General features: G+C 36.9%; 2 protein-coding genes across 3 annotated transcripts; both read left to right on the plus strand.

The window, feature by feature from the left end:
• Window positions 1-1,571: 1,571 nt before the first annotated feature.
• Window positions 1,572-6,874, plus strand: LOC149082229 (uncharacterized). 2 transcript variants are annotated; one of them, XM_089235740.1, is made up of 4 exons: window positions 1,572-1,594; window positions 1,970-2,009; window positions 6,137-6,250; window positions 6,669-6,874. In XM_089235740.1, the coding sequence occupies exons 1-4, from the start codon at window positions 1,581-1,583 to the stop codon at window positions 6,816-6,818; spliced, it is 318 nt and encodes a 105-aa protein (XP_089091866.1). In that variant the 5' UTR covers window positions 1,572-1,580; the 3' UTR covers window positions 6,819-6,874. The 2 variants fall into 2 exon arrangements, with proteins under 2 accessions (XP_089091866.1, XP_089091865.1); XM_089235739.1 differs by lacking the exons at window positions 1,572-1,594; window positions 1,970-2,009 and adding an exon at window positions 1,674-1,895.
• Window positions 6,875-12,642: 5,768 nt separating this feature from the next.
• Window positions 12,643-17,818, plus strand: LOC149082230 (uncharacterized). Its single transcript, XM_089235742.1, has 3 exons — window positions 12,643-12,851; window positions 14,715-14,828; window positions 17,555-17,818. The coding sequence occupies exons 1-3, from the start codon at window positions 12,645-12,647 to the stop codon at window positions 17,732-17,734; spliced, it is 501 nt and encodes a 166-aa protein (XP_089091868.1). The 5' UTR covers window positions 12,643-12,644; the 3' UTR covers window positions 17,735-17,818.
• Window positions 17,819-19,458: the final 1,640 nt, after the last annotated feature.

A 19,458-nucleotide genomic window follows, 5' to 3' on the forward strand; every position in this document is an offset into this window, starting at 1 on the left:
TTTCATGAGAATAATATTTTATTATGATTGTAACTATATCTGTATTTTCTTTGGTTTCTTGAAAGAAATGAATATACTTGGATAAAAAAGAAAGTATTGAAGAAGGAAAATTAGATTGTGTTATAAAAAAAGTAAGAAAAAACTTGGATTTTTCAGTAAATAGAGCGATACGCAAGAAACTTAGATTAAAATTATATAATGTAGCGACAAGTGTGTTATAATGTAATGGCAGTTGGTCGAAAAATAAGGAAGTTTTAGGAAAGCAGATAAAATCGATGCTAATGATATTCAGTGGTGAATAAATTAGAGTTAAAAATATCATTCAGTGATGGTCAAGTGCTTGTAGAGAAATCGGTGTAATGGTATTCGCTTGTATAATTAATTTTGCTTGGAAATTTCATTATGTGTGAATTAGTGATCAAAAAAGAAAGAACAATGTTCCCGATGAAAAGTGGACATTTCATTGCATGGTAGCGATGGAAATGTATAAGAAAAAAAATATTTCAAAATAAATGACAGAAAGAAATTTTTTCAAAATAAATGACAGAAATATTTTCAGAATTTATGAAATAAAGGTTTTTAAGAATTAATGGAGAGCCACATTTAAATGAAAACATAATTTCAGAATATAGAGAGAGATTATTGAGTAAAATAAGTAAAATTCTCAATATAGGACCCCAGTTTGACTGAGAGCCCTGTGTCGCCTGAGCTTTTGAAATATTTTTTGGCCCTCTATATATCTGAAAGGGTGAAGACTTCAGATCTAAGCGAAGATTAAAATGGAACCTCTACTGAAGAAGGGAACGAATCCTTAAACTTGATTTTTGTGGAAATCATTAAAAAAATACTGAAAAAATCTTCATTTTTGAATTTTATTTCTTATCAGGAGAAAATTATGCCTAAAAATTTTCCTTGTATTTATGACGACACTTTTTGAGGATATTTCGAAACCGCTACAACGATATTTTTGTATGTTCCATTCGAAATCTCCTTCAACACTATTGTAGATGCCTCACCAGTGTTTGTTCTTTCGACTATGTTTCATAACATCAGTATTTTGCATTATCTACCCTCCGAAAGTGATAATGAAGTTGCCATACACATGAAGCTATTTTCTATGTCGTACACAAAAGTGCAATGCAAGAAACCACTTAACAATGTAAAACAATTAACTAGATTTTAATCAGCAACTAATGAATATAATTTTTTGTTGCAAACAAATGCTAAAATATGCATTTTATCGTGGTACAAATTCAGCCAAAAAACGGCATAAATTTCGTGGCAAAAGGTGATTATGCTATCTCTCGATGTAACCGATAACTGCTCTACTACTATATTTTTTCTTGGTCCGTAGAGTATCGTCATATCGAGGTTTCACTGTATTCCGTTTTTTTGTTTTGTTTGTATGAAATATCAGTCGGTACTGATTGCAATGGTACTGATTGATTTACTAATCATATTGTATTCGTTCGGTTATTAGGCGGTTCCTCTTTCCTTCCTCAAACTGGTGATCCAATTATAAAATTCGGATAACTGAAAGAGAGAAGCTCGAGGAATCTGCATAATCTCAATTTCGAACCATGGAAATGGACAGGTGCGTGAATATATCATTTTATCATTTTTTCCTCCCTCTTTTTTTCTGCTTGATAAAGTTCTGTCTAAAAGGCTTCTGTCTTTCTCACTACTGAGTACGACCGATCACCATGATTCTGCGTATCGTTATTTTGTTTGGTTGTTTCCTTCTTATGGATTTTTCTCTCGGAAAAGATGTTGACCCGAGTGACAAGAAAGTCGTGTTGATAGCGGACGTGTTTATGAGAACTGTTAATAAACTTTTTGTCACAAACTCTCTCAGGAGACTCGATAAGATCACGTACGCTTGGGTGACCGATTTGGTATGTTTTGTTCTTAAACTACGTATGTATATCTGTATACAAGGAGGAATCAAAACTAATAATATTTTTTTCAGGAGAAGAGAGAAGACTTTACTCTCTGACTGCTTTCACTTGGTGAGTAAAACGTAAATATCCTTTACACCAGGAGTCTTTAACGCATGGCCCGCGGACCACAATTGGCCTCGGAGCTTTTTGTCGTAGCCCACCGATCGTTTTCAGAAAATGATCGAAAGCATTGCAGAACGATTAATTCTAGAATTATTGAAAGAAATGATTTCGGTATTGATGAAAAATAAATAATTTCGCAATTGATGAAATAAATAATTTCGCAATTGATGAAATAAATAATTCCAAATTTGCAGAAATAAATAATTCTAAGATAAATGAAAGAAATTGTTCTAGAGTAGATGAAGGAAATAAATCTAGAAAAATGAAAGAAATTACCTCGGAATAAATTGATGAAAACTCAGAATTAATGAAAGAAATAATTTTCGAATTTCTAAACAAATAATTTCAGAATTAGTGACTAAATTAACTCATAAATTAATGAGGAAAATACTTTCGTAATTTCTTATACAAATTATTTGATAATCAATAAAAAGAAATTGCACAATTATCGAAAAAAATGATTTGAAAATGAATTTAAAAAAAAAATTTCAGAATTACTGAAAAAATAAATAAAGAATCATTTAAAGTGATTTGAGATCAAAATTAATCTCAGAATTAATTAATGCAATGAGTAATTAATAAAAAACTTTTTCAGAACTAGTGAAAAAAAACTAATCGAAATTTATAATTAATAAAAGAAATAATTAATGAAAGTTTTCGACTATTTCTGTCCATGTTCAACTCGGAGCCCCATTGGCCTTTTCTATTAAGATGTCATTAAATTACAGGAGTTGGTGGCCCGCGCGCCTCATGGGAAGTTTCTATTTGGCCCGCCGTGTCTTGAAGAACCCTGCTCTACTCCAATCGGCTAAGATGTGTTCTTGAGGAAAGGTCTATAAGATCAGTGTGATTTATTTCGTCGGGTATCGTTTTTATCAATTTCTGATATCTAATAATAATTTGCGTCAAGTTCTGTTTTATTTTCGGAAAACAACAGTGAACCTTTCGAAGTACTTCGAGAGACGTTTAACCCTTATCAGAAATTGCTCAACCTTTTAAAAACATCATATCTTTTTCATGAAGTAAGCTTTCTTCCTATTTTTAGCTGTTGCAAAGTAAGGGGCAATAGAAAAATGTGTTACATTGAGAAATCATCTTCACAAAATATCTGAGCTTATCATTGTTAAAATAAAAGAAAGGCTTTTAAGAAGGCGAGATATCTCGTCAATGCCTCTGAGAGGGTAAAAAAAAAAAGCTCTGGACCAGTGTTAAGGGTTTCACGAATGGTTTTCATGGTTCGAAGTTGCAAAAAACATAGTAAAGACCGACAGCTATCTGGGTGTTCTTCGACAAGAGGATGAAGAGGAAGAAAGCAGTCAAATCTTATCATTTTTATTGCTGTTGAACATTCCACAAATTGGAATCATCGACTACAGTTTCCTGCTGTAGCTGATGTCACTGAATTTTTACTACTGATTTTGCAGAAAGTAAATATAACTTGATTGCAAACACGTTCTTTTGAGTTTCCTATTTAAAATAAAAAAGCAGTCAATGGCTGAAGCTCACAAACTAAGAATAAATCACTCGACGACATGTTTTGACTTTTCATCAACAACGCTGTTACGCCAAGTGATGTCGATAGTCCCGTATGCTCACCAGTGAGAAAAGACGAAAGTAACATTGAATATTCCTAGTTCCAAAATAAGAAAAATTCAATTTATTCCTGTGTCTCCTAACGTATACGGGAGAACTATTTTTTTAACGAATAATATAAACCAAATTTCTGTAATAAATAAAATATTTTGACTCATTTTCATCCTAATCGGGACTGAAAGTAACGCTAAAAATATTACCCATATGAGCTGATCTTATTATCTAGCGCGTAAGTCAATCTGTGTAAAAAGTACATTAAATATTGATTAATTAGAACTAATATTTTTGGTAAATGAGGTTATTATTTTAATTATTTTTGGTTGATTTTGATTAATGAGACACGCCAGTCGTTTCGCAGAAAGCGTGTATGCGCGATATGTGATAAAACTTTGATCTATCGAAATAACTAAGCTTATTGTGTTTAAGCAGAGTAATTTTGTATCTAGTTGGTACACAAACTTCCAAGAGTGTCGAAATTAGTTCGAGGGGCAAGCGAGTGACCGGGGTACAATAAATATTAAATAGCATAAATTTGAGCTCAACTTATTAAATGGTGATATATTAGGGAAAAACGCCAACGTAAATATACCCAAAATGGAAGAAATATTAGCTACACGCGTTTCGGAACTGTAGTAATCGGACGCGTCCATTTTGGGCATATTTACGTTGGTGTTTTTCCCTAATATATTGTCTCACCCAAAAGGTAATTTATTTGTATTGTATTAAGTGGTGACCAAACCATTCGTCAAAAAAAGAAAGGTATGTTTACAAATGGTTTTTTTATAGACCGGAATTGCACTATGAATACTTTTAGAAAGGTTCTTTTATAAAACTTGAAAAATGCAACTAATAAGCGTATCGGTTACATTAGCTCGAATGTAACCGATACGCTTATTGGTTGCATTTTTCAAGTTTTATAAAAGAACCTTTCTAAAAGCAACAATGTAACTAATAGGCTCATTTGTTGTTTTTTCAAGTTTTCTAAAATATCTGTAACCAAACCTTTATAGTGTGATCCCGGCCTAAGATCAAAATTGATTTCCAAAATCTCTGGCAAGGTTCAGATCTCAAGCTGCTTCCTCGGCAAATAGTTTTATAGCACATTAAAAAATCAGCTCAGCTTCGTTGCATGTGATGTTCTGCTTGTGTGACGTGGACAATATATTCTTACCTGATCTCATCATATCACAATTAAAATACTGTTTCCATCTCAGCTTTAATCTCATAATGTAAAAAATAAATAAATGAAATTCGTGTAAATTGAGGTACTATAAGTGGCTATAACAGTATTTTTTTTATTATTATTGTAAACCAATACACACATACACATTACACAAATACTGGACAATAACACGAAAAGGAATACAAAAGAAAAAAAAAAGACATACACATATAACGAATATACACTATTTGGCCCCAAGGGACACTAAGTCCTTCCAGGAAGCCAAAAAGAGGTATTACATTTTTTCGCCGCCATTGTGAGCTGCCAAGTATACAATATATAATTATAGAAAAACATATAAGAAATTTAAGACATGATGTACAGCAGTTCAATGTAAAATGACAATCCTTATTTAGTGAAATTTAAACAAGTGAGTATGTTCTGGGTGCAACATTAATACACATAAAAATATATAGTTTTAAGCAGTAATTATGTAAAAAAAAATTGTTAATTTTATATTTATCTAGCTATTTTATGAACAGTTCCAGCACATGTCATCATAATTTTGAATGATTTTTGCATATATGTAAATTTCATATTTGTTGGTTATTATTATTGGTTATTATTAGTTATTAGTTGGTTATTATTATTGGTTAGTATTATTAGTAGTTGGTTTTTTTAACTGAAATTAATTCATAGGTTTAGGAGCAGTGAATGAAAAACACTTTTGAAAGAGATGTTTTTTTGTTTTCGGCACTTCAAAATCATGTTTGAATCTCGCTGCTGTTCTATTTGTTTTTCTCTGAAGCCAATTTTTATTTTTCGTCGCAAAATTTATCGTTCGGTAAATATATAATTGTCTGTGTGTGACAGTTAATTTTTCTATCGTTTCCAGTATAAACTTGTGTTAGCATATTTCTTACCTTGTTATATGTGTTAGTTAGTTGCATGATATTAATATTCTCAGCCAATTTTCTCATTCAGAGCATGTTACCCCCCACCTATGATAGAAATAGGTATATGTGTGATTGAGTCTTTTGGAGAGAAAAAAAATTTCAATCATATAAGCATGGTACTTTTTTATTATTGTTCATTTATTATATTACAATTTAATATCATACTGTTTTAATATAATATATATATTAACATGAAACGATACTGAAATCTTATCTTTTTCTTTGGACTTGTGTTTTCGCTGGGTTAAATGTTGTTTGATGCCACATATCTGTTTAATTCGAAACATTGAATATCTAATATAGTTGTGTTAAATAAGAAATATTTAATGTATAATTTTGACTCTAGACTGTATTCTTCTCAGGAAAAAGTGCCATTCGATGTCTACAAAATCGTAGCTGATTTGGTTGAAACCAAATGCCAAAGAGATTATGTTGACTACGATGAGATCGAATGCTGTGAGAAAATTAACGAAAACGTATGTTTCCACACAATTATGCCATTGTTTAGCATTATAATTGAATTATTACTTTATTTGGTGAATACGAATTATGCCGATTACTTACGTCGGTGGTTCTCAAACGTTTCCACATCCATGGCTTTCTTACCCAATTCACGATTCATCTGTGGCTCCCAAGAATAATTTGGTAGATATTTCCCCATGTAAAAAAAACAATTCAAACATGAATAGTTGCACAATCGATCCAGCTCACCCTGTCGCCACTGACAAAGATTGCGACGCTCCTAGGAACTGCGACGCTCACTTTGAGAATCACCGGCTTACGCGTTGAAACGACAGTAAACGATTCCATTGGATTTATTCGTGTACTATATAAATATTTGGTAGATAGAATCTCTCTCTTCAACTGACTCGGTATTTTCTTTTGAATTTTCAGGAAAAACCAATCAATTGTACTATCATGGCATTTGACTACAGGAATGGAACTATCGCGGCTGTACCCAATCCCTTTAATGTTCATCACTGTGGCAAAATTGACAAGAATCTTCCCATGAAACAACTATGGCAAGAATTAGTTTTACCTTGAATGCAAACCGTATTGTACGAGTACACTAATAAAATATTTTCACTTCCTAGTAATTTTATGAGTACAATGAATTGTTCTTCATGTGGTGTTATCATTAGTCTCAATGGTGTCCATACAATCTCAACGTCCGAAGTTTTATTAAGGAAAGTAAGGGTAATATGGCCACGCTAAGTTCCAGCGATTTTTTTGCTGAGGCCTGTAAATCAAATTCCGAAAAACAGATGGCGTTAAAAAATACTTTGAAGCGTTGTTAAAGAAAATAATAATAATGATCCACAGTATACATCAACAGAAAAATCTGAAAAAAATAGCTTTTCTGAAAAAGACCGTATTCCCAACAGGTGAAGGTAATATGGCCAATGAAGTCCTCAACATGCATATCTCAAAAAATCAACAGCCATTTTCGTGGGAACTTATTGATGGAAAAAAGTTATTTAACAAAGCAAAACTAATAGTTCAAAACCAAATAAAAAATATATATATTTCGTCCAGAAAATAAATTTCGTAAGCTTTAGCTAAATTACAAAATAGTGAATCAAAAACTGACCATTCCTTTAAGGGAATTAAGAGACACATTTCTGATACATAAAGCGGCTTCTTCCTCCTAAATGAATAGAAATTAAAGAAAGGGTGGTGCCAACACCATCTATAGCAGAAGGCCTCCGTGCGAAGCTCGTGACGTCACTGCAGAAGTTGTTTCACCCGTAGCCATTGGATGTTGCAGGCCGACGCATGCGATATCTTTAACTTTTTTTGCGGTATACCCAATGACTGTAGGTGGAATGGCCAACTTCAGTGACGTCACAAGCTTCGCGCGGAGGGCTTTTGCTACAGATGGTGTCTTCGGGGGCCATATAGGAAATTCGTTACATGAAATTTCTAACGAAAAAGTTTGATGCTTGCACATGCGCATGGCCGCTGTGGTGGTCGAGTGGTTATAGTAACGGACTCGCGATGCGAGGATCCGGGTTCGAACCCCACAGTGGTGGTCGGCTGAAGTTGGTTTTCTGTGGTTCCCAACTTCAAGGCGCAAATGCGAGCCGACCTCCCCGTTAAAAAGTCTCGCCACAGAGAGCAACAGTCCTACAACGATAAATCATTCAATCATAACACTTCACTCATAGTTTGAAAAATTGGTGGCAGATGGCAGCACTACACATAACAAGCATTACAGAGAAACACAAATAACTTCACGTCAGGTTTCACTACACGTACACGCACATTCCGCGGGGGGGGGGGGTGCATGTGTGGTGTAGCAGTAGTAGGTAGGGCCTCCAAAAAAATGGCTCGGGGATCCATGATGTTCTTAAGTCAGCCACCTCGTTGGGCAGTTTGCCTGTTGTGGCGGTGTATTTGTATTTGTATTTGAATGTAGCATGCCTGGTCATAACGTCACCCTGCGGCATATTCTATAGAAACCTACAGGACTGACCGAATTTTATATGGATTAAAATTACAATGAATGCAGTTTAAAAAGCATTAAAAACTGCACATGCCATGATTGATAAACTAAAGTCGTGAAATATTGGATGCTGAGAATGAATAGAAATGTGTCGTAAGAAAATAACATCGTGATTTTCTGGATGTGACACTCCAGGCACAATATGGTGAACTGGTGCAAAACTATTTCATCACCCAGGCAAAGAAAAAATTAAATCATGCGCCCAAACAAATAGCTGTACAACTGCATAAGAACACCAAATAAGTGAACAAAAAAATGCAGAAAATTGTCCATATGTTAACATCAGACACCTTACTATCATTATTTAATATGTTCTGATCGTAAATATGAGCCAATAAACTATGCACTGAGAAACAAACATTTTTTCATCAGTTTTTATGTTTTTAGTTTGTTAGAAAAGTTTTTATTTGCCCACATCTGACCATGAGTGTCCAAACTCACCGATGTTTTAAGTTACAGGCCTATACAGTACAACGGAAGGATTCATGAAAGGGAAATTCACCGACAGCTTTCGCCGCAGATCGTGAGCGAGTGACCAGGTTTGTCAAGTGAGAGAGTGAGTCCGCGGGCATAGGGTGTATAACCGAGTGAGCGAGTGGCCGAGTTAGAGAGCACGTGAGGGAGGAAGTAAGCAAGTAAGAAATTAAGCGACGAGAGAGTAAGCGAACGGCAAGTGAGTGGGTGAGCGACAACTGAGTGTGAGCGAACGGCAAGTGAGTGGGTGAGCGACAACTGAGTGTGAGCGAGTGACTCAGCAAGTGAGTGACAAATGAGTGAGCGAGTGAGTGACAAATGAGTGAGCGAGTGAGTGACAAATGAGTGAGCGTGTGAATGACAAATGAGTGAGTAAGCAAGTCAGTGAATGACAAATGAGTGAGTAAGCAAGTCAGTGAATGACAAATGAGTGAGTAAGCAAGTCAGTGAATGACAAATGAGTGAGTAAGCAAGTCAGTGAATGACAAATGAGTGAGTAAGCAAGTCAGTGAATGACAAATGAGTGAGTGAGTGACAATTGAATGAGCAAGAGAGTGAATGACAAATCTGTGAGCAAGTGAGTCGGTGATGAGCGAGTGAGTGAGTGAGTAAATGACAAATAAGTGAGTGAGTGAGTAAGTGTGTCAACATAAGTGAGTAAAAGAGTGACTTGTTCCATCACTAGTAGGAGTAGTGCAGTGAGTAAGTAAATACTTTCTCACTCTATCACTGACTCACTTGTTTAACGACTCACTCACTCAGTCACTTGTTTATTCATTCAGCCACTCACTCGCTTACCCACTTCCTCACTCGCTCTCTGAATCACTTGCTTTCTCAAATTCTCATTCACTTACGCAATAACACTCCCTTACTTAATCACTGATTGACTCGGTCGCTCACGCTCTAGATCACTCGTTCACTCACTTACTTAATCACTGATTGACTCGGTCGCTCACTCTCTAGATCACTCTCGTTCACTCACTTTCTTTATCACTCGATTACTCACTTTCTAGATCACCTGCTAACTCAACCGGTCAATCGCTCACCCACTCGATTTCCCGGTAACGAAATGTTGTCAGTGAATTTTCCTGTCGAGACAAATTGTTTGTTGGTGAATTTCGTAGTGGGACGTTGTCGGTGAACTTTCCAGAGACACGCTCTCGAATAAACCTGTTTCGGAACCAAATCGGCAACAGTTTTAAAATATTGTTGATAACTACGTCGATTATCACTCAAAATGTATGTAGCGAAGATTGCCATAACGCCAGCCATATTCTACGGGCTGTCCCAAATTTTTGGCACAGCGGATATTTTTCTGCAACCGGTTTTGGAAACATACTTCCAATTAAAAAAAAAAATTGCGGTTACTGAAAACGTCTTAAATTTCTAAAGGGGATCGTATACATAAAAAAGAATTAGCTTTTTATGTATACTCTATGTGCTAAAACTTCGAATTAGTGAAATATGAATGCGGCTCTGAGAAGTCATTTATAAAAAAATTGCATATTTTTAAATGCAATATCAAAAAATGAAAAAATTGTTGAGTTCATTTTATTTCAGTGCAGTACCTAAAAATGGAAAATTTTGGGAAAATGAAAACTTGCCGACACAATGATAAGTTGCCAAAACATAGTGATTTCATATATTTGATTACGTGACTAAGGCTTTGGGTAAGAGCAAAAATGTCGACATTGTTTACCTTGATTTCCAGAAGGCATTCGATCGGGTCCAACATGGCAAACTCTTGAAGCGTTTACACGAGATTGGAATAGGGGGCAACTTGCTGAATTGGATAGAATCGTGGTTAAGAGATAGGTCGCAACGAGTTATGGTGAACGGGGAATTCTCTGGTTGGACAGACGTCACAAGTGGAGTTCCTCAGGGAAGTGTCCTTGGCCCCATACTTTTTTCACTTTTTATCGATAAACTCGATCAGGGTATCGATGGAATTACTAGCAAATTCGCAGATGATGTGAAGCTAATGGGGGTAATCGGAAATGAAAGCGATAGGGAGTTGCTCCAGACCAACTTAAACAAGATTGCAGCATGGGCAAATGAATGGAGCATGACGTTTAGCGTAGATAAGTGCATGGTCGCTCATTTTGGTTCGAACAACCCACGGTTCTCTTACGAGTTGAATGGTGTCACTATCCCGGATGCAACTAGAGTCACCGATTTGGGAATTCTCATTGACGAGCGACTTAAGTTTTCTGGACATTGTTCAGCGGTTGTCAAAAAATCGAATAGAATGCTTGGTCTCATTTACACGATATTGGTCACGATAAACATGTTGGGGTAAATCGAGAAGCTATCCATTCTTAGAATAAGACAACCATAAGTATTCTTTATGGGCATTGTATAATATTTTATCATGTGTATATATTGTTTGTAATTTGTGTTAATTGCATTTTTAATGGGGTTGCTGTATTTTTGAAACATATGACAACCATATTTTTATGGGCATCTTTTTATCAGCCACCTCGTTGGGCATTTTGCCTGTTGTGGCGTTGTATTTGTATTTGTATTTGTATATTTAACATCTCGATATAAATATTGCATTTAAAAATATAAAACTTTTTGTTGCAAATAACTTTTCATAGCGTGATCTAAATTTCAATAATTGGAATTTTTATTTTAGTACACGGGTACTGTATAAAAGGTTTACCCTTATTTGTTTTATTTGAACGACCCCTGAAACAAATTTTGAGATTTTAAGTAACGGTGCACTATTTGAAAATGTTTTATATACAGTATAATTGAGGTTACTTATAAAGTGTGTGTGTGTGTATCAACGGTTGCAGTGATATTTGCTGTGCAAATACGGTATAACTTTGTTAATTCGAATTTTGGATAATTCGAACTTTTACAAACTCCCTTTTTATCTAAGTTAATGTTAAAATCCCTTGTTTGATTCGAATGTTTTGGATAATTCGAAGTTAGAGGGAAAAAAATCATGATTTTTGCATGAGTAAATTTAGCTTGGAAAAATTCATACAAGAGAAAACCAAAATTTTTAAAGACTAACAAAAATTTCAAAGAAAAATTTTATTTTCTACTGTCTTTTTGATACCCATTTTAACATTGTCCAGTTTGAGTGCATCGAGAATGTGTGCACCACTTAATACCGATTATGTTGTTCAACTATAGATCAAGGGTTAACATTGAAAATCTGACTCTTTTTATCGTCATTGCGAGTATGGAAAGTATCGGAAAGTACAAAGTGTGTTACACGTTAATGAAAGTATATTTCTCCTTGATAGCATAAATATATAACGATAAGCAAAATTTGGGAAACAGTTTCATAACTGATGATCATGAACTGTTTCAGTAAATCAGGCTCTAAATATGGTGAAGGGAAAAAATTGCTGAACAGTGAAATAATGTAGCAGCTAAGATTAATTATTATGATTATAAGTAATCACAATTTTTGAAGCAGTTTTCTAACTGTTGATAAAATTTTAGTAATTGATAATTATTATCCTATGCAAATGTTGATGATTATATTGCAATTTGTAGTCATTTTATAGATCCAGGATGGCTTGGATTATTCGAACTTATTTCCCAATGATTCTGGACTTTGATTTAACCGAGTTTGGAACAGCTTGTATTTGTAGTGCAAGATTAGAATTTCGAACTTCTCTTGTAAAAGCGAGCCTGTCATTTCAAATTTAACACTGTCACTTTATCAACGAAACTTAATGCGAACTTTTCTTTCACCGGAGACTTCAATACAGATAATCTAAAACGATATGAACAATCCAAAATCTTCCCATTCGAACTAAAGGGAATTATCCAGGTGCATGACATTTATGCGTCTCCTCTTATTTTTTGATAACGTTTCGTCTACAGTAACGCTGGCCGTCATTTTTCACTGAAAACCAAGTCTGATCATGGTTAAGATGATTGTGGGTGTTTTTGTTGTTTTGTTGAACTGCTTCCACCCCATTATCGCTTTGCCAACGCTGGAACCAGTCGATCCGAGCGATGACAGAGTTGTATTTGCAACACAAGCATTCATGGGATTCGTAAATACTCAATTTGTCTCAACTCCGTTAAGAAAACTCCATAAAATCAAGAAAGCTTGGATCATGATCTACGTATGGATTACCAAATTTTACTTCTTTTATTGTTAACGGAAAACAAACTGATTCTTATAGTTGCCAAAATTTTTGTCTCGCTAGCTTTTCGCAGTGCATAAATGTATTTACTCGGGGCACACACTACCTGCCATATCGTTCGAAATTCCGCAGAGTAATGTACTCGGTGCATGTGCGGTTAAGTGCAGTCGACACGCTGCTTATTATAACTACGGATAATGTATAACTTTTGCATTGTTATCACTTTCGCAAAAAACGGAACGAACCAATACCATAACATGGGGAAAATATAATGAGGGTTTATATTACCTTCTTTTTTTTTAAGCTAAGATTTAACCAAACTTTTTTTTTCCTCTACAAGTTATCGTTATCAGCCTGCAAAAGTGCGTACGAGGCTAGAAAATAAATTCTTCCCCTCTCTAGTGGATAAATATTTCCGTACTTGATGTCGGGCCGTAGTTTACGCTATGATCCATACACGTGTGAAGCTGCTTTTGCAACGGCCTTCCTATAGTGAAGCAAATATATGATTAAAAAGAAAAATGCCCCTTTCTCTTCAGTTCTTGATCAGTTTCTTCCCGTAGTTCAGATTCACAGTTTTCACCTGAAAGACTTTCTCGTGATCTATGGAGCATTCCGTGCATTATAGAAAGCATCGTATTTCGTGATACGCACTAGACAGTTCCATTCCAACTCCTCACAGTGACTAAATAAAAAAAAAGCAGAATTTTAGCTTAAAAACTCGGAATGATTGAACATTTTGCAACGAGTTATGTGTGAAAGATAAAACTGATTGGAATCAAGTTGGTGTAGCAAGTCAATGGAAAGAATTTAGTACGACCCTGTCCTCTGTTTTGCACGACGTTTTACCCTTTGTTCGTAAGAAGCGCGTTTGTACATCGCCCCCCCCCCTCTTGATCACGGATAGCGTGCGTAATCTGTATCTTGAAAAGAAAAGAGCAGCATTCAGAGAGTAAAAGTGGACAAAGTGACCTGTCACCTTTTACTGATAAAAAAAAAAATGAAGTTGAAGAAAGAAATAAGGGACAGTAAAAAGAGGAAGTTGAATCTAGGTTGGAAGATAATGTTGGCACTGACCCAAAATCATTTTTCAGGTATGTCGGTAGTGGATGTAAGGCGTCAGTTGCCCCCCTCCCCCTCGTTAGAAGGTTCTAGGGTAGAGAGCATTGCAAACAAGTGTAGCGCATTCAATGATTTTTTTCGCTTCAGTTTTTAATAGATGAAAACAATATTCAATATATGAGTCTTGGATGGGGCAATAAAATCCTCAACGATATTCAAGCGGTAGATGTGGAGGTCCTAAATCTTCTAAAAAAATGTATATGCAAGCAAAGCACCAGGACCAGATAATATTTGTTCTAAGGTCCTTAGGGAATGTGCTAATGAATTGTTGGGACCAGCCGCACAGATTTACAGGGGTAGCGTTACGGGGGAAGGGGGGGGGGGGTATCGTCCTAAGGGATCGGAAGCTTACTAATGCAGTTCCGATATCTAAAAAGGGTAGCAGAGAGACTGTGACCAATTATCGTCCAGTGAGCTTGACGTGCTCCTCCCCCCGTGATGAACGAGGGGATGCTCTGATCGGACACTGGACAGGTGTTACAGTCTTTTTTCAACTACCTCTTTGGGAATTTTGCTTGATGTGGCCTTGTATTTGTATTAAGAAAAAAAACAGGCTTGCCCCATTTTCCGATATCGAGTTAGATCACCATGCATACAGTCTGGTCAAACAAGACTTATGGTTATTAAACTGGATAAAAATTATGTCTTTTTTTTTTCTAAATTCACAATCGCGATATTTAAATAAAGAAGTAAAAAAAATGTCCTTATATGTTTTTTCAGGATAATGTGCCGTTTAGGGTATTCAGGATCAAAATTGATATGGTCTTCACCAAATGCCAGAGACCAGATGTTAGCTACGACGAGATCGAATGCTGTGAGGTCGTGAATATACAAGTACGTTTCCACGCTAATGTTGCAATTATTAAGGGGCCATTGAAGTATTACGTCAGCAAATTTTTAGCCATTTTTGACCCCCTACCCCCTTGTCAGCAAAACACTGACCCCACCCCCCGCCTCATGTCAGCAAAATTTCGTCAGCATCTTAGAATATCATACCTTCAAAAAAAAAAAGGTTGTTGTTGACGTAAGCAACCTTCAAACCCCCTCCCCCCCCCGTCATCAAAAGTCAGCAAATCAGAACCACCCCCCCCCCCCTGATGCTTACGTAATACTTGAATGACTCGTAACCCTTAAATTGGAAAAAAAAATTTTTGCAGGTTATTATACAGAGTGAATGACAAGTCCTAGACCTATTTTGAAAATTTATAACGCAAATCAATCAATTGACATAAGAAGGTGTGGTATGCACTAAAATACTTATTGTGGCCTAGAGATTCAAAAAGTTCAAATTTTACTCACATGTAGCGCTGTAAAACATAAAAATCGACATAACACATAAAATGCAACACGAACAGTGTATAATTAATGTTTATGACACTTTGAACTATACACAAGTTTTGTACTTTGAACATAAAACTATCGCAATTCAATATGAGCGCACTTTTTAGCTCGGGGCTACATCTAAACTGGTGAAAGGGTGCTCATGCTGAAGTATGGTAGTTTAATGTAAAGCAAATCATCATAAACATTAATTACGCACTGTTCGTGAACTACACGGTGCAGCGATTAGATCAACCCAGCAGCAGATTGACAGCTTCTCTGATCCAATGAAAATCCCTGAAGAGAAGCAGATCAAATTTTATCAAGAACTATTCCCGATTATGACGATTATTACGATGATTTTGTGATTTATAACCTGTGATTTACAATTGTGATTTATTTACATGAATCACCATTTTTCGATTACAAATTTTATACTTGTTTACTGGCGAAGTGCGTAATGGCACCTGCCCATGTATGTAATATATCTTTCTCGAGATCAATAAATGGTTAGGTTTCCCCGGAGGCACCCGAGTCCCCAGGGACAATGTGCTTATATCACTGAGTGTGACAGAGCCTGGGTGTCTCTCGGTTCCTATCACTATCACTGTTCGTGTTGCATTTCATGTGTTATTTCGAGTTTGTCGTTTTGCAGCGCCACTTGTGAGTTAAATTTTATCTTTTTTAAAACATTAGGTCAGTGTTTTTGAACTTATATTGTCCTCGGACCCTCCGGGGGTGCGCAAGTACCTTGTAAGGCTTCCGCGGGATCATTTTCATTTACTATCATTGCATGAGTGACACATTTTGTGCTGTGAAATTGTAGGTATTTCATTCTTTATGATTTGCAAATTATAAATAACAATACGATTTGGATTTTAAAGGGGAAAGCGGGGTTGAAATCAGCCTCCGTTACAGAAGGTCCGCTATGCACTGACCTTCACTTCGTCTTCTTAACCCTTCATGCACGAATTTGAAAAACCACAGAAAACCAACTTCAGCGGACTATCGCTATGCAGTCCTCGAACCTAGATCCTCACGATGAGAGGCCAATGCGATGCCCACACGACCGCACAGCGGCCTTCCTTTGCAACTTCGCCACAAGCGATCCGCAAAAAATTGACCCTCAATGCCAGGGGATCGCAGTACATTGACCTTACCGCTACGGTGGTTGAATGGTCATAGTGGCGTACGAGGATCCGGGTTCAAACCCCACCGTCGCCGCAGTGGTGGTCGGCTGAAGTAGGTTTTCTGCGGTTCCCAACTTCAAGGTGCGAATGCGAACTGATCTACCCATTAAAAAGTCTCGCCGCAGAGAGCAGCAGGTCTACAACGATAAATCATTCAATCATTACACTTCACTCGCTATGAGTTAAGAAAAACTCATAGTTTAAAAAAATTGATTGCAGATGGCAGCACTACACATAACAAGCATTACACAGAAACAAACTTCACAGAAGGCTCACTATACATACACATTCCAACATGCACACCAATTCGTTAGAAGTTCCGCAGAGGAATATGGACGAGGTGCATGTCTGGCTTAGTAGTGCATTGACCTTACCGCTGTGGTGGTCGTGTGGTCATAGTGACGAACTCGCAAAGACAGGGCCTGGGTTCGAACCATACCTGTTGTTTTCTGCGGTTCCTAACTTCAAGCGCAAAGGCGAGTTGATGTCCCAGTTAAAAAGTCTCGCAACAGGCCTACAACAAGTCTACACACAACAGCACAAATATCAAATCATTACACTTCACTCACGACTTGAAATGTGTATGGCGGCACTGAAAAATCAGACACAACATTAGATGTTTATAGATACGTACTCAGACTGTTCGGTACACACACACACTTTGTTCCATGACGCTAAGCTGGAATATAGATCACGGCAACGAGATAAGTTCAGTGGCAGAGAGTCACGGCGTTCATTTATTTAGTGCATTGACCTTCATTATAGAGAGACTGAAGTACAATGACCTTCAGAAATACAGGGGGTTCTGCAACATCAAAAGGTTGGGAAGCTCTTCTGTGTATGCCACGATACGTATTTTAGTGCAAGCCGCAACTTTTCAATTCAATCGGTTGATTTGTTATTAATTTTTTAAATGTGTCCAGGACTTCTCGTCCACCCTGTATTACCACATAATGGTATCGCTTGCTTTTTGTGTGCATTTCCCGTTCAAATGAACTGCAATTAGAAAAATACACATAAATTTTTTTCGAATGTTTTTTTCAACTTCAGGCACCACCAGCTGGTTGCGATTTCATTGTACTTGACTTCAAGAACGGAACTACAATTTCTACTCCTGATATGTTAAATCCTGACAATTGCGGCAAACTTCGCTCCAAGATGCCCTTGGAACATCTACGGCAAGAATTTCCACAACTGATTTCGTCTGAGCAAGTCTGGAGACACATCTGAATACTCTCTTATTGATAGCGCTTTCAAAAGCATGTAACAAATTGATCTCAATGAATACTATTATCAACTAATATATACATTTAGATTCGTATCCCGTAATGGAATATTTAATGTGCAACGCCTAATTTTTTAGACCTACGTTTACATTTTTAGACGTAGGTCATCTTCAAATTTTTATATTCTCAACCTTGGTGGTAATGATGTTCACCCCCCCCCCCCCGTGATGATGTACAGTCGAGTGCACATAATTAGAGCACGGATTTTTTATGACGTGTCGCATTTTGGGGCATTTTTGAGAACTATTGATCATATTTCAAGCTTTTTTTGAACAATCAGTCATATCTTAAGAATTTTCAAACCATTGATCACTAAATAGTTTGATGTAAAAATCAAAGGCATTTTATTTTGAGCTTACAGAATGTGCTTTTGATGAAACCTTTTGCATTTTTCTGATCACCACTACTTTTTTTCCTGCGGGTAACACTGTTACTATGTTTCTGAAGGGATGACACGAGAAAAGCGCGTGTGAAAGATTTTCATCAGGACTAAAGTCGGAGAGTAGTTTCTTGGATTTTTTTTCCTCGAGGAGGGGTTTAACCAACACCATCTATAGCTAGAGTTATAGGAGGTGTTGGTTTAACTCAGGTTTACAGCCTCTCCATTCCACATCGCCGCTATGCGGTCGGGGTGGACATCGTGGCGGACTTGCACACCAGACCAGACCATAATAGAGTATGAAGCCGATTCCTATCCAAAATAGGACGACTGTCGGCATACGAAATGGGCAGAGTGGGAGCCATGTTCTGGTTTGGTGGTGGTGGCATACGAAATGGCCAGGTAGGCCTAGGACTTGCACAAAGCTTCCTAGAGAGACTAGTACTATCTCGGAGGCTTTGACTTGCATCGCGAGGATACAGGTGTGAATCCCACTGACGACATTGTGGTGATCGGCTCAAGGCGCAAATGAGAGCCGATCTCCTATTTAAAAGTGTCCCCAGAGAGAGCTCGCGGTCAGGCCTAAAACGTACAAAATCCACCCATATAAGCGTGGACGGAGATACGGGGGGGGGGGGGGGGCATTGCCCCCCAGCGCCAAAGGTAAAGTTGACTGATCTAATGTATATATGCATATATGAATTGACATCATCATCATCTTGCCCCCAGAAGTAATGACCGTGCCCCCTTCCCCTCCAGACTTCCAAATCTATCTCCGCCTATACATATAAGACAGGCAAAAATAAATGAAAAATCGAATCCTCAGCCGTAGCGTTTGTTTCATAAATCAGACGCCAGTTGGCAGCACTTTATAAAACATTACAAGCAATTCACTGAAACAGAAGTCCCCATCCATGTAAAATTCCAAAGCTCTATAAAAATGTTTTTTTGCATTACGGGTCATTCAAGTATTACGTCAGCATCGAGGGGGGGAGGGGGTTTCAGATTTGCTGACTTTTGATGACAAGAGGAAGGGGGATTTGAAGGTCGCTTACGTCATCAACCACCCCTTTTTGAAGATATGAATGGCTGCTCACGAAATTTTGCTGAGGGGGGGTCAGTGTTTTGCTGACAAGGGGGGGGGGGTCAAAATGACTGGAAATCTGTTTACGTAATACTTGAATGGCCCCCTCATCTTTTCGAAGTAAAAATCATTTTTTTATTCTATTATTATCTCTAAAATTTGCCGCACTCCTTCCAGATTACTTTATTGCCGTCCTCCATAGTTC

This window comes from Pholcus phalangioides, unplaced genomic scaffold (assembly GCF_987345545.1).
Source record: "Pholcus phalangioides strain wild (caught in Gottingen) unplaced genomic scaffold, Ppha-v1.0 ptg000009l_1, whole genome shotgun sequence".
Taxonomy (NCBI): Eukaryota; Metazoa; Arthropoda; class Arachnida; order Araneae; family Pholcidae; genus Pholcus; species Pholcus phalangioides.